Here is a 13,142-nt window from a genome sequence, read left to right as displayed (position 1 = left end):
AATTGGATGATTTTTTTTTAAAAATGAATTTGAGTTAATGGGTAAAAAAAAGAAAAGAAAATCACTTTCTCTCTCATCGGTAAAACATCACCGAGTTGCCGAGCCGAACTCGGCATGTCGAGGCCTTGCCCAGTGTTACACAATTGGCGAGGTTGCCAAATAAGATGTCGAAGTCACTCCGACGAACCTTAAGTTGATCTAATTAAGTGCATAAATTTAATATCACATATGACTTAATATTTTTTACAAACTTATATTTATCATTATTCTAACTATTTAAACAAATTTGATCTTTCACAAATACAAATAGGTCATGCATCAATTGATCTAATCAAGTGGAATCTTCCTCAACAATTATGTCCTTATTTATTATTTATTATATAAAATTAAAATTATAAAAACTTGACTATATCAGTAAATAGCAACTTCATTTCATATTATTAGTTTTTATTCTAACTTCACTAATAAATTGATCGAAATTTCTTTGAGACGATCCACCCAATGCCAAAGCATCTTGCAATGTAGTTTTAACTTTCTTGATCTCGTTCCTCAATTCACTTGATTTCTCTCCAATCATCAAACCTTTGACTTTCTTTGTGACATCCTCTTTTTCAACCAAATTCCCTTCACATAAATTAATCCCAATTTTCCAATCATCAACTACTAATTTTCTATTTGTGAACTGATCGGTTAGAAGAGGAAAACAAATCAAAGGTACCCCACACCATATACTTTCCAAAACCGAGTTCCATCCACAGTGTGTCACAAACCCTCCTATCGATGGATGTGAAAGAACACTTTTTTGATCACACCAAGGCACAATCAACCCTTGATCTTTAATTTTGTCTTCAAATCCAAGAGGCAAAGCATTAGTGTCATTAGAACTCACTATATCAGGCCGAAGTGCCCAAACAAAACTAACCCCACTTTGTAAGAGCCCATGTGCTATCTCTGCGAGATCATGTTTGCTAATGTGAGCATAGCTACCAAAGGAGACATACAACACGGACCTAAGAGGTCTATTATTAAGCCAACGGGTGCAATCTAACTCATACCATAAGTTTGTGGACACAAGTTTTTGAGTGAACTTGTTAGGGAAAATAGGACCAATCGCATAAAAGGGTTGCATTTGATTCAGTGTCGAAATTGTGTGAGATTCAAGCTCGTGTATTGTGTTACATATCATGAAATCAGCGCTCCTTGCATCCTCAAACAATGCCTTGTGTATGATGCGATGTGACACAGTGTTTGTATCAGTTGCTTGGAGATATGACATCATGTCTCTTGGTTTGATTGAATCGACCCCAGGTATGTAATCTATGACATCTTCATGCTTATCTGGAATCATAAAGACATGTATATCGTTACTAGAAACTTGAGTTTGTATTAATATATAGCAAGATAGATTATGCATACAATAATAAAAACAAAACTACTTTTTATGACAAGCTAGCTAGTTGGTTTCTACTTTCTATGTGAAGGGTATATATATTAAATAAAATAATATGTGCTTATTTGTGCACCATTTAATTAATGAACTTTATGTTCTAATAAGTCGATGTATTATTATAAATTCGTGAGATAAATAAGAAAGTACATGACCTATATGTTGAAGAGAGATTAAAGGAAGCTATGTATACCAAGTGGATCATAGTGTCCGTTTTTCTTGAGCAAATCCATGTGATAATACAAATTCAAAACCAAAGCAGGTTCTGTCCAGAATGAAATATTGACCAAATTATACTTCTTTGAGATCATCAATGGCCACACATAGAAGCTATCGGCGATCAAACAGTTGATCGACACGTCACCTTTCACTAAATTCCCTACAAACTCATCCACATGAGCCGAAAATACATGGAGAAGACACTCCATGTATTGGTCATGATTCAGGGACCGATCAAACCCAAGCGGAAGACCATCGCTTACGGTGGCATACCTTATATCCAGACCGGATTTCCGTGCCTCTGCAAAAACATCACCGTCGTCATGGTGGTGGCTACCGTTGATGGCAGATTGTGACGAGGATTTAATGATGCTATGGTGGATTGATTCAGTGTTGACGAAGGTGATGGTGAATCCCTTTGATGCTAGCTTGACGGCAAGAAGAACAGAAGGGATCAGGTGGCCTTGGAGAGGAAATGGTATAAATATTGCATGAGGATTTTCAGTTTTCCGATCAGCCATTCCGGCGATTGTCGTCGTCTGAGATAATGTTTTGCAACGGATAATTATAACTTTCTGTGCATTGCTGAAGCTCCTTGGACCTTGGGAGGACTTATTATAATACGTGTCCGGTTAGAGAGTTCGGCTTGATCACTTGTCAGTATGATTTTATCCTTTTCTCTTCATTTAAGAAAAGAAGAACGACATATTTGAATATCGCTTAATTTATTTTTGTGTTTTCCTTTAATTTAGATATATAAGAAAGTTGATCCAATATCTCTTTTCCTTTAGGTTATTATACACGAGTCTTTTTATGGTAGTAATAGGATAGATCGGGAAAAGGTTAATATGTTTGTTTCACAAATCTTGATAATAATATAGAGTGGTTTCACAAATATTGATAGAAATAGAGTATTTTTTGGATGTGATGTACACCAATTTCGTTTCTAATTATATATACTATTAATTTTCATTATGCTTATAAATTGTGATGTTTTCATTGTTAATATTTTTTATTTTAACAGATTTAGTCCCTACAAACAAATATTTTATATTTTAATAAATTTAATACCTCCAACAAAGTTTTTATATTTTGTCAGATTTAATTTTTGATTATGCTTATAAATAGTGATGTTTTTACTGTTAATATTTTTCATTTTAACAGATTTAGTCCCTACAAACAAATATTTTATATTTTGATAAATTTAGTACCTACAACAAAGTTTTTATGTTTTGTCACATTTAATTTTAGAACAAAGGTTATATATTTTGATAGATTTAGTCTCTGCAACAAATTCTTTATATTTTGATAGATTTAGTCCCTATAATTTTTTAATTTATAGAAGTTCCCTGTAAAGTGTTTTTTTTTTCAAAAACTTGTATTTTGACAAGTTTGACCCATGTGTACAAAACTAAATACAAAATTGTTCTCGTTGGCTTTTACTAAACTGATGATAATACATAAAAAAAAATCCCGACCCAATTGGATAGCATGAGTTTTTTTTTTCTAGTTTTACATAAGATACATTGATACCTTAGACCATCATCTATTCCTATAAGACACTCACTTTAAAAAAAATCATGTCATCATCATTTTCACTTTTGTAGTATATATCTAGAAAATACACACCACTTACCTATTAAATCTATGAGAAAGCTAGCGGAGGAGAAGAGAGAGCAAGAGAAAAAGCTTCTCTCTCCCGTACGTAAACAACATGTTTCTGGCTACTCCACACCACAACCACGCCCCTAGGGGTAGTGTTCATTCCAATCATGTCACCACCATACCGTTGGCGTGATGAGTACATCAGAGGTCTTAGCCATATGGTGACTTATGTGATAAAGGCAACCGCTCCCCATAATGTTCCGAAATTATTTATTAAGTAATATATTAAAATTGATTATATTTTTTTCTAAGAAATTATATTATTAACTTACAAATATGTGCAATTATTATGAACTATTACTTTCAGGAAAAAAAAAGTATTGGCGAAGCAAAAAACACTGAAACTCCGCTGTCATTATTCATGAAAAATATATAAAATAATTAAACCAATTGATTTTTAGTGTTATCAACTTATGGTTTTATCTTAAGCTTTTGTGCATATATGTTAAGTTTTATAAATATTCTTTCCAATATTGATACCTACCTCTCCAATGTATCATTTTTTGCCTTATAATAATACATTTGGGGAAGATGATGATTTTGTATTCAATAATCCCAACTCACAATATTGTGAAAATATTGATTAAAAGTCGATGTTTAATATATACATTGATTGTGACGATATGAGTGAAACTCGAGTAGTAGAATTTATTATAGTTAATTTGGAAAACAATATTTATATAGATATTTGGATTTAATCATAAAACAAATTAAGATTAGGAATGTAACTTGTAAATGAGACACATATACAAATATCAATAACACTCTGATCGATCATCCAAAATAGAGTTTAAAGTGTACGAAAGTAAAATTAGTTCATGGGTAGAAAAGTATAAGACTACATGAGATAAAGGAGAAAGCTCTACTACTATGCAATATACACCACATTGTGCGTGGTATGTTTATGCAAAGAAAAAAATCATTACATGTGAAAGATTACACATTGAGTACTGGATGCATACAACTGTTGCAAATCCTGTATTGGCAATAATAAAAGAAATTTGAACTCTATAACTATTATATCGTATATTCTCCATTTAATTGAAAAAGATGTTGAATATCAGGTGAAACAAATACAAGAAAATATTGCAATGTATGAGAGAAATAGAAAAAAAAAGTGTCTTGAAATCTTTTGTTGGGACATGAGCAACACCATGCAAAAAAAAAGTTTGTTAAATGTACGAGAAAAAAATCAATTTGTAAGCTTGACAATATTTAAAAAAAATGATTAAAATTAATGTTGTCTTTTATATGATGAAAATATTTGATGGAGTTTTTTAACAACACATATATCTATGAGCATGCACAATAACGTACAATGAACAAGATAGTTACTAATTAATTGGGTGTGTATTAACCTTACATTCAATAGAACTGTATAAAATTTTAGAAATCACAATGATATTGCAAATAACCACAATACACATGTTGACACTTTTTATTAAACAAGAAACACATGCATAAAGCCATAATTTAACCAAGTTTCACTATAATGAAGGTGTCTATAAAATTGTCACAAAATTATTAATGATTTTTTTTGTTTATATACTAAAAGTTATTAATGAAAAATTAAACTATTTACTTTAACAGATGAAATAAAATTGATTATTAGTTATTATTTTGTATATATATGCTGAAACTACGTGCTAAATTAGTATATCACAACCCTAACTACATATGACTTGTCGGGGACCATTAACCTTTTGAATCAAACAAAGTGGCTGCATTTTGTGAATTGAATAAACAAACTAATGAAATTGTCATATGATGGTCGGAGGAAAATATGATCCGTGTACGTTCATTGATTTATGGAAAATATAGGTTATTATGTTATCATGTCGTTGGTCATTACATATTTTGTTCTTAATATGTTTTATATCTTAATCTTCATATATATGTATTGTTGTAATATCGACAAAACGAAAGCAATAATAATAAAAAAAAAATAGACAAAGGGAATTGTTTATTGAATTTCAGGATGCTTATAAAAGGCTTACATGATCCTGTATATAATTGGGCTAAATTTTGTAACACCCTGTTTATTTAATAAATAAATAAATGTATAGTAGCTCTAAAATCAATAATTATATAGTAAGACGTTGGTTTTCGGGAGCCAAAGGTTACAATTTTAGAAGTCGGGGGTTAAAGTGTACATTCTGGATTTAGTTTGTAATATTTATGAAGACACGGGCTCCGTGGTAATTATTGAGACTTAATTTGGAAGAAAAAGAGAAGGGAAGGCTGAATATGTCATAATTGAGGGTTGGGGGTTAAAAGGGTAAATTTTGGATTAGTTTTGCAAAAGATTCTCGAAGATGGGGGTTGTTTCGAAATGATTTATGGAGGGAGGGACCATTTGTGCCATTATGGCAACAAGTTTGTAGGGCTCGGGTATAAAGCCCATACAAACCCTAACCCTAAGGGAAACAATCAGTCGTCACCCTCCTTATGCCTCCCTCACTGGCCGCCGCTCCCACTTCTGTGACAACCCGAAATTTCTATCTCGATCAATGGATCAATTTAATCAAAGATAGACTCATTTCGCTAGCTTTTAGCACTATTTGGGGTCTATTTGAGTGTTCTAAACCCAGTACAATTAAGGTAGGAGCCTAGAAATGGGATAACACGATGCATATCAAGCAAAATCGGGCCAAACACTCCAACACATGGAGTGTGCGGCCGCACACTTGAGTGTACGGCCACACACAGGTGTGTGCGCCCACACACCCATCCCAACCGCACACTCCCACCTATATATAGAACACTTAGCCATTTTGAACACTTTTTCCACTTCTTCAAAGCTAGAACTCGTTTTCTCTCAAGTATCATCCAAAGTTTCACTTCAATCTTCAATCAAGTGAGTGATTCATCCTTTGAATAGCTAATATATGACCTCAACTAGCCTTTCTCCTTGATTTGATCCATGAAAACACCTATTTGGTGTTAGAACACACACTACTCTTGGGGCTTTTAAATACACTTTTAAGCCTCTAAATCGGGTATACACTTGCAATAGCTTGTTATAAGCTAAAGACCCTTGAATTTACACATGAAAAACGCCATTTCATATGATCTTCAAGTGTGTACGGCCGCACACACCAAGTATAGCCGCACACACCCTTTTAAGGGTCTAATATGGCAACAAACTTCCATTCCAGCTAGCCAATGGTCAAAACACCTTCCCTCGAACACTCCTAAGGCTTGGAAAACGTTTTAGCACACTTCATAGTGAGTGTGCGGCCGCACACACACTCTGGCCGCACACCCTGGCCGCACACACACCCTGGCCGCACACACACAAATGTTGTGCATTTTGACCATACACTCCATTGTATAGCCATATACCCCTTGTATACAACCATAGGTGTTGGTAACACTTAATTATAAGTGTTTTTATGTCCCTAAGGCGTGTCCCTATCACTTTTACTGGTTATATACATGGAATGTATTCATATATGTGTAATTATATGTTAAATAGGATTCGTTTGTGCTCAAGACTCCAATTGACACCCAACAATCCTATATCGATCTTTCATTCGCGTTGCTCACTACAGGTGAGTTCATACCCCTTAATCAATCTTTTAAATGTTTTTAAATGCTTTTATGGGGGGATACAAGTTGATCTTTTATAGTTATTATATCAATCACATGTGATTAATAACTACCAAACAAGTGGATTCCTTACTTTCAAACTGTGTTATCAAACAAACTACTTTTCAAACTGTTTTGTCAAACTCTTTTACATGTCAAATACTTTTATTTAATTTCCTTTACACTTATATTCTGTTAAATGTATATCTTTATAGATATAGTTATATAAGTAGGATTGAAAGGACTTAGGACTGATAACTCACCTTACCTCCTGTTCCTCGTTTGGTTGTGGACTTAGGGTATCGGTTATTTGTCCGAAGGTCGTTTGAATCCTAGTTATATATTATGTATATGTATATAGATATAAAAGTTCCTTCTTTCTATTGAATACCTTTGGGTAGCAAAGGTATACAGATATGTTCATACATACAAATCACATTACTAGTAAGCTACAATAGGCGTAGTTTAGGAAGTTACTAATACTATTACTAGAACAATGGAACATACAATGAGTCAGTTCATACATGAGTCTATACATTACAATACAGCTAGTACATACTATACATTTTACTAGGAAACATACATGCTAGACAGAGAGAACGTACAATACCATACAGATAGAACATACATACATACTAGACAGAGAGAGAACACACAATACAGCTAGTACATTCAATACATATACAAGAATACTATTACAGTTATGTGAGCCACGTAACGGGGCATGGCACTACCTGTCATGACCGTTTTGTATCCAAAATCTCCTTAAGTGGGGAGCGTATGAGTTTGTGTATAGATCTATACTGGATTGACTATCCTACACCTTACTGCTCGCTACAGTGGGACTTGCAAGTCTACGGGTGCCAAACGTCATTTCTTCCGACATCTTACATTGTCGCGTACTATAGTCGGTAGCAGGGTACAGGCCGATCACATGGTACTTTAAATTACAATTGGTTTACGGTAGTTAGTACAACAGTAGTTACTTAATACAACACTACAGTACTATTTCATTTTCCCATTGCATTCACTTTGTGATCTTCACACAATAAACAGTAATGTAGAAACTATATTTTTGGTAAATAATAGTCAGATTGGGAAAATACATACTCTTACAAGAGACACACACACAGATACTAGATGCCTTGGTAGAAGGCTACTTTTAGTAGGAAACATAGGGTTTTCTAGGAGATTCAAACCTTTTTACAAATTCACACATCACTTACTTACAAATACTTTCACACTAATACAGACACTAATATACTTATGATCTCACCAACTTTAAAGCTGATACTCGCTTTCAAAATAACTTGTATTCTCAGGTCGCCAGTAGACAGGTACCGATGCAGGTTTTGAGAAGATGGAGCTCGTTCAAGACTCATCTTTTATTTTGATTCATATTTTGGTGTCTATTTAACTTGACAAAACACACTTGTATTAAAATTATATTATTAATGCAATGGATGATGTTGTTGCTTGTTTACTACTTTGCACTGTTGTGATACTGAACATGACGTCCTCCACCCCCGAACGATTCCGCCGTTCCGGTTTTGGGGTGTGACAGATTGGTATCAGAGCATTGTTTATAGTGAATTGGGTATATCAACCCATAAAAGATATACAGACTATAAATACAATGGGATTAAAATACTCTGACTAAGAGTTTGTACTTTTGAATAATAAAATATTTAATTAAGTATACATGCCTGCATTCATACTAAAATCAGTGTCACTAGGACAGAACAAAAGTATTACGATTGTTGGACACCACAAGTAGACTTAGAGACATATGGTCAACTCTGGGAAGATATAGCCTGATCAACTATATTATCCGAGGAGTGACTAGCATGTGCCTAAGTGTGGTTGTGAGGTTGCAACAAGTCTAAAAACTTACCAACAATACCACAATGAAAACAATAGAACAAAACATAAACTTAAAATACTATAGGGGTATTTTGTGTTACTATAAACTACTTATGTGCTAGATTCTTATATCCCTTTTCTCGCGTAGATAAAATGGTTGGATTCCATCTTCCCGGAGACCCGTACTACCCCAACGAAGGCAATGCTGGATGGCTTGGAGAAGAGCCAGAAGATGATCACCCAATCCCTTTGGATGATCACGAAGCTGAAGGCTTTTCTGATGGTTCTGACTCAGAACCTGAAGTCAACAACCTACCCCCAGCTGCTCAAGACCCGAACCCTCGTCCAGCATTTCAAGGACCCACACCTTTGTGGGCCACAAACTTGAATAGATGGAGCCAAGAACAGGGTCAAACCATTCCCTACAATGGGGACAGAAGCTTTTACAACCTCAGCGAGGGAGGTTCAGCTGATCGAGTCCTGCCCATAATGGTCCGTAGGATTTCTCGGAACACCGAGCAAGGTCGAGCAACTATCGACAGAGTCCTAGAGATTGACGCCACCTCTGGCGTTAACACGGTCCGCATTCGCCAACTAGAAGTAGTTATGGAAAGGGCTAGGATAACCAATGGGACTCTGCAGCAACAGCTAACTGCATCCCAAGCTGAAGTTAGGGAACTTCGGGCTAGGCAGTCAATGTATGAAAGGCGCATGCGAGACATAGAGCGTCGTCTGCCTGAATCAAGAACTCACTCTAGTAGTTCTCGTCGCCACTAGAGTCTCATCGACTTCTCTTTTGGATATAACTTAGTTTATGTAAAAACTCTAATACAATTTCCTATCTTTGTTAAAACTTGGACCTGTTAGGTCTTGATTAGGTCGTAGATCTGTCAAAATTTTCCCATCTTGGTTGATGTAAGACCTACTTGTACGTCATTTTTCCTGAACCTGTTACATCTGTAATACCAGTATTATTGACAGATATCTAATCTCACGGAAATTATTATCCAAATGCTATCATCTGTTAGTACTAGATCTACATTAAATCGTGCTATTCAATTGTGCTGTTGGACTATGGAGAGTTAGTCCATGAGTCATTCTCATCAAATTCTCCCTATTAAATTCTTATCAATCTCTTCATCTTTGTAAACTTATAGTTGAAAGATGCCTCCACGTCGATCAACGAGACGCGATCCTCCATCAACTGCAACACCCCCTGCTCCTCAAATCGATACGGCAGCATTAAATGCTGTTGTAGATGCGGCTGTGGCTACAGCCATGGCTCAATATCATTCATCTGGTTCCACTGGAGGAGGAACCCCTGTTCAATCTACTCATGGTGAAATCCCTGTGCGCTTGAGAGAGTGCTCCTACAAGGACTTCACCAGTTGCAAGCCACTGTCCTTTAAAGGGACTGGCGGAGTCATTGCCCTCTCGCAATGGTTCGAAAAGACAGAGTCGATCTTCGAGATCTGCTCATGCCCGGAGGGAAGCAAAGTCAAATTTGCTACATGCACCTTCGAGACAAAGGCCCTGACATGGTGGAATAGCCATGTCAAGTCACTATCTCTCATAGTGGCTAATGCTATGGGCTGGGAAGCTCTGAGGGAGCTGATGATAGAAGAATAATGCCCGAGGGGCGAGATCCAAAAACTGGAACAGGAACTGTGGAGCCTAACCATGAAGGGCTCCGACATAGTCTCCTACACCGCCAGGTTCTGTGAGTTGGTGGCCCTCTGTCCTAACATGGTTCATACAGAGGGGAAGAAGATTGAAAGGTACATATGGGGGCTGGTGCCTCCATTCCAGGGAAATGCTTTGGCTTCAACCACTACATCCGATAGTGCCAAGCGATTGGCACAGCGGCTTATAGACCATGGGGTTCGTACCCCGACCCTGGCCATCTCAGAACCCGCCAAAACCGCTGATCCCAAGCGGAAGTTCTGGGATGACAAAAAGAAGAAGAAGGCTGCCAAAAAGCAGCAGGTCGTGGTAGTTCATGCTGCGATAGCACCTGCCGCTGCTGCTCCGATAAAGCAGTACGCTAGAAGTTTGCCTAAGTGCAACCAGTGCAACTTCCACCACATTGGAGCCTGTCGTGAAATGCAGTGCTCTAACTGCAGTAGGAAGGGGCACACTGCCCGCTTCTGCGAAGCTCCAACAAAACCAATCACCCAAGTCCCCGACGCTGGTGTGGGCCAAGCTTGCTACAGTTGTGGCGAGGTGGGCCACTACAAGAGGGACTGCCCTAAGGCATGGAATGCCGGAAGAGTAGGAAGAGTTCTGGCCATAGGCCACGAGGAAGCGGTTGCCGACCCCACAGTGGTCACTGGTACGTTTCTCCTCGATAACTCTTATGCATGCATACTGTTTGATAGTGGAGCGGAGAGGAGCTTCGTGAACCAAAAATTTGCTCATTTACTTAAGCAAAAATCACGAGCACTTAAAGAACCGTTCACTGTAGAAATGGCTAATGGAAAGACAGAAAGCACTAGCAGTATATTTATAGGGTGTACCCTAACACTAGATAGCCATTCATTTTCGATTGACCTCATGCCGGTCTCAATTAAAAGTTTCGACGTCATTATCGGCATGGACTGGTTGAGTCTACATCGTGCCGACATCATGTGTTATGAAAAGGCTGTTCGCCTTAATCTACAGTCTGGCGAAACTCTAGTTGTTTATGGCAACAAACCCGGCACGAACCTTCGTATCATCTCGAGCATTCTAGCTCAGAAATTCTTGCGAAAGGAATGTCGCGCATTCCTTGCTCATGTGGTCGATGTGAGCCAAGAAACGAAAGACATTCAGAACATTCCAGTAGTACGCGACTTTCCCGACATCTTTCCAGAAGAACTCCCAGGATTACCTCCGCAACGTCAAGTCGAGTTCAGAATCGACTTAGTTCCAGGGGCTACCCCAGTAGCCAAATCACCCTATCATCTAGCACCTGCAGAGATGCAAGAACTGTCCTGTCAACTTAACGAACTGCTCAGCAAGGGCTTTATAAGACCAAGCTTCTCACCCTGGGGAGCTCCAGTCTTGTTCGTCAAGAAGAAAGACGGATCGTTTCGTATGTGCATCGAATACAGGGAGCTCAACAAACTAACCGTCAAAAATCATTATCCTTTGCCCCGTATTGACGATTTATTTGACCAACTTCAAGGGGCGACCTTTTTTCAAAAATCGACTTAAGATCCGGATATCACCAACTACGAGTGCTAGGGGAGGATGTCCCGAAGACAGCCTTCCGAACTCGTTATGGGCACTACGAATTCGTAGTGATGCCGTTCGGATTAACAAACGCGCCCGCAGTATTCATGGATTTAATGAATAGGGTGTGTCGTCCTTACTTGGATCAGTTCGTCATCGTCTTCATCGATGACATACTTATCTACTCTCGTAGTAAGGAGGAGCATAGTCAACATCTGCGACAGGTCTTAGAAACACTACGTGCGGAGAAGCTCTATGCGAAGTTCTCGAAATGCGAATTTTGGATCCGAACAGTCGAATTCTTAGGGCACGTGGTTAGCGAAGAGGGAATACACGTGGACCCTTCCAAAATCAAAGCCATTGAGAGCTGGTCAGCACCGAAGACACCTACAGAAATTCGTCAATTTCTAGGCCTCGCTGGCTACTATCGCAGATTCATTCAGAACTTCTCCCGCATTGCGAAACCTCTTACAACACTGACCCAGAAGGGTGTGGCCTTTGTCTGGGAAGAGAAGTAGGAAAGAGCGTTCCAAACGCTCAAGCGAGCCTTGTGCACTGCACCAATACTATCCCTCCCCGAAGGGATAGAAGACTTCGTTGTCTATTGCGATGCGTCAAATCAAGGGCTCGGATGTGTTCTGATGCAGCGAGGTAAGGTCATCGCCTATGCCTCGAGACAGCTGAAGACACACGAGGTCAACTACACTACCCACGATCTTGAGCTAGGAGCAGTTGTGTTTGCTCTGAAGATCTGGAGACACTACATGTACGGTACAAAAAGCACTATCTTTATAGACCACAAAAGCCTACAACACATATTCAACCAGAAGGAGCTCAACATGAGACAACGATGGTGGGTCGAGCTACTCAGTGACTACGAATGCGAAATTCATTATCATCCGGGTAAAGCCAATGTAGTAGCTGACGCCCTAAGTCGGAAAGAATACTCTGGTCGTAGAGTCAAGTCATTGACTATGACTATCCATTCACACTTGTCCACACAAATTAAGGAGGCTCAGCTCGACGCTTTGAAACCTGAAAATGTGGCAAGTGAATCCCTGAGAGGGATGGATAAGAACTTGGAAGTCAAAGGTGGCAGAGCCTTATATCTCATGGATCGGATCTGGACACCGAAACGCGGTGG

The 13,142-nt window shown here is 38.1% G+C and overlaps 1 protein-coding gene across 1 annotated transcript; it reads right to left on the bottom strand.

Annotated features, from left to right (window-relative positions):
* Window positions 1-341: 341 nt before the first annotated feature.
* Window positions 342-2,338, bottom strand: LOC145161018 (UDP-Glycosyltransferase superfamily protein). Its single transcript, XM_079080441.1, has 2 exons — window positions 1,641-2,338; window positions 342-1,338 (listed from the first exon to the last, which is right to left on the bottom strand). Exons 1-2 carry the CDS (start codon window positions 2,185-2,187, stop codon window positions 428-430), a joined length of 1,458 nt encoding a protein of 485 aa, XP_078936567.1. The 5' UTR covers window positions 2,188-2,338; the 3' UTR covers window positions 342-427.
* Window positions 2,339-13,142: the final 10,804 nt, after the last annotated feature.

The sequence above is a fragment of the Lactuca virosa genome, chromosome 2 (assembly GCF_052849685.1).
Source record: "Lactuca virosa cultivar CGN04683 chromosome 2, Lactuca_virosa_CGN04683_v6, whole genome shotgun sequence".
In the NCBI taxonomy this organism is placed as follows: domain Eukaryota; kingdom Viridiplantae; phylum Streptophyta; class Magnoliopsida; order Asterales; family Asteraceae; genus Lactuca; species Lactuca virosa.
This window is presented reverse-complemented; position numbering and strand designations above follow the sequence as displayed.

Coding starts and splice junctions, on each gene's coding strand:
- LOC145161018 (XM_079080441.1), bottom strand. CDS start 2,187: ATGGCTGATCGGAAAACTGAAAATCCTCATGCAATATTTATACCATTT. Junction 1,339..1,640: donor CGGACACTATGATCCACTTG/GTATACATAGCT, acceptor TTATGATTCCAG/ATAAGCATGAAGATGTCATA.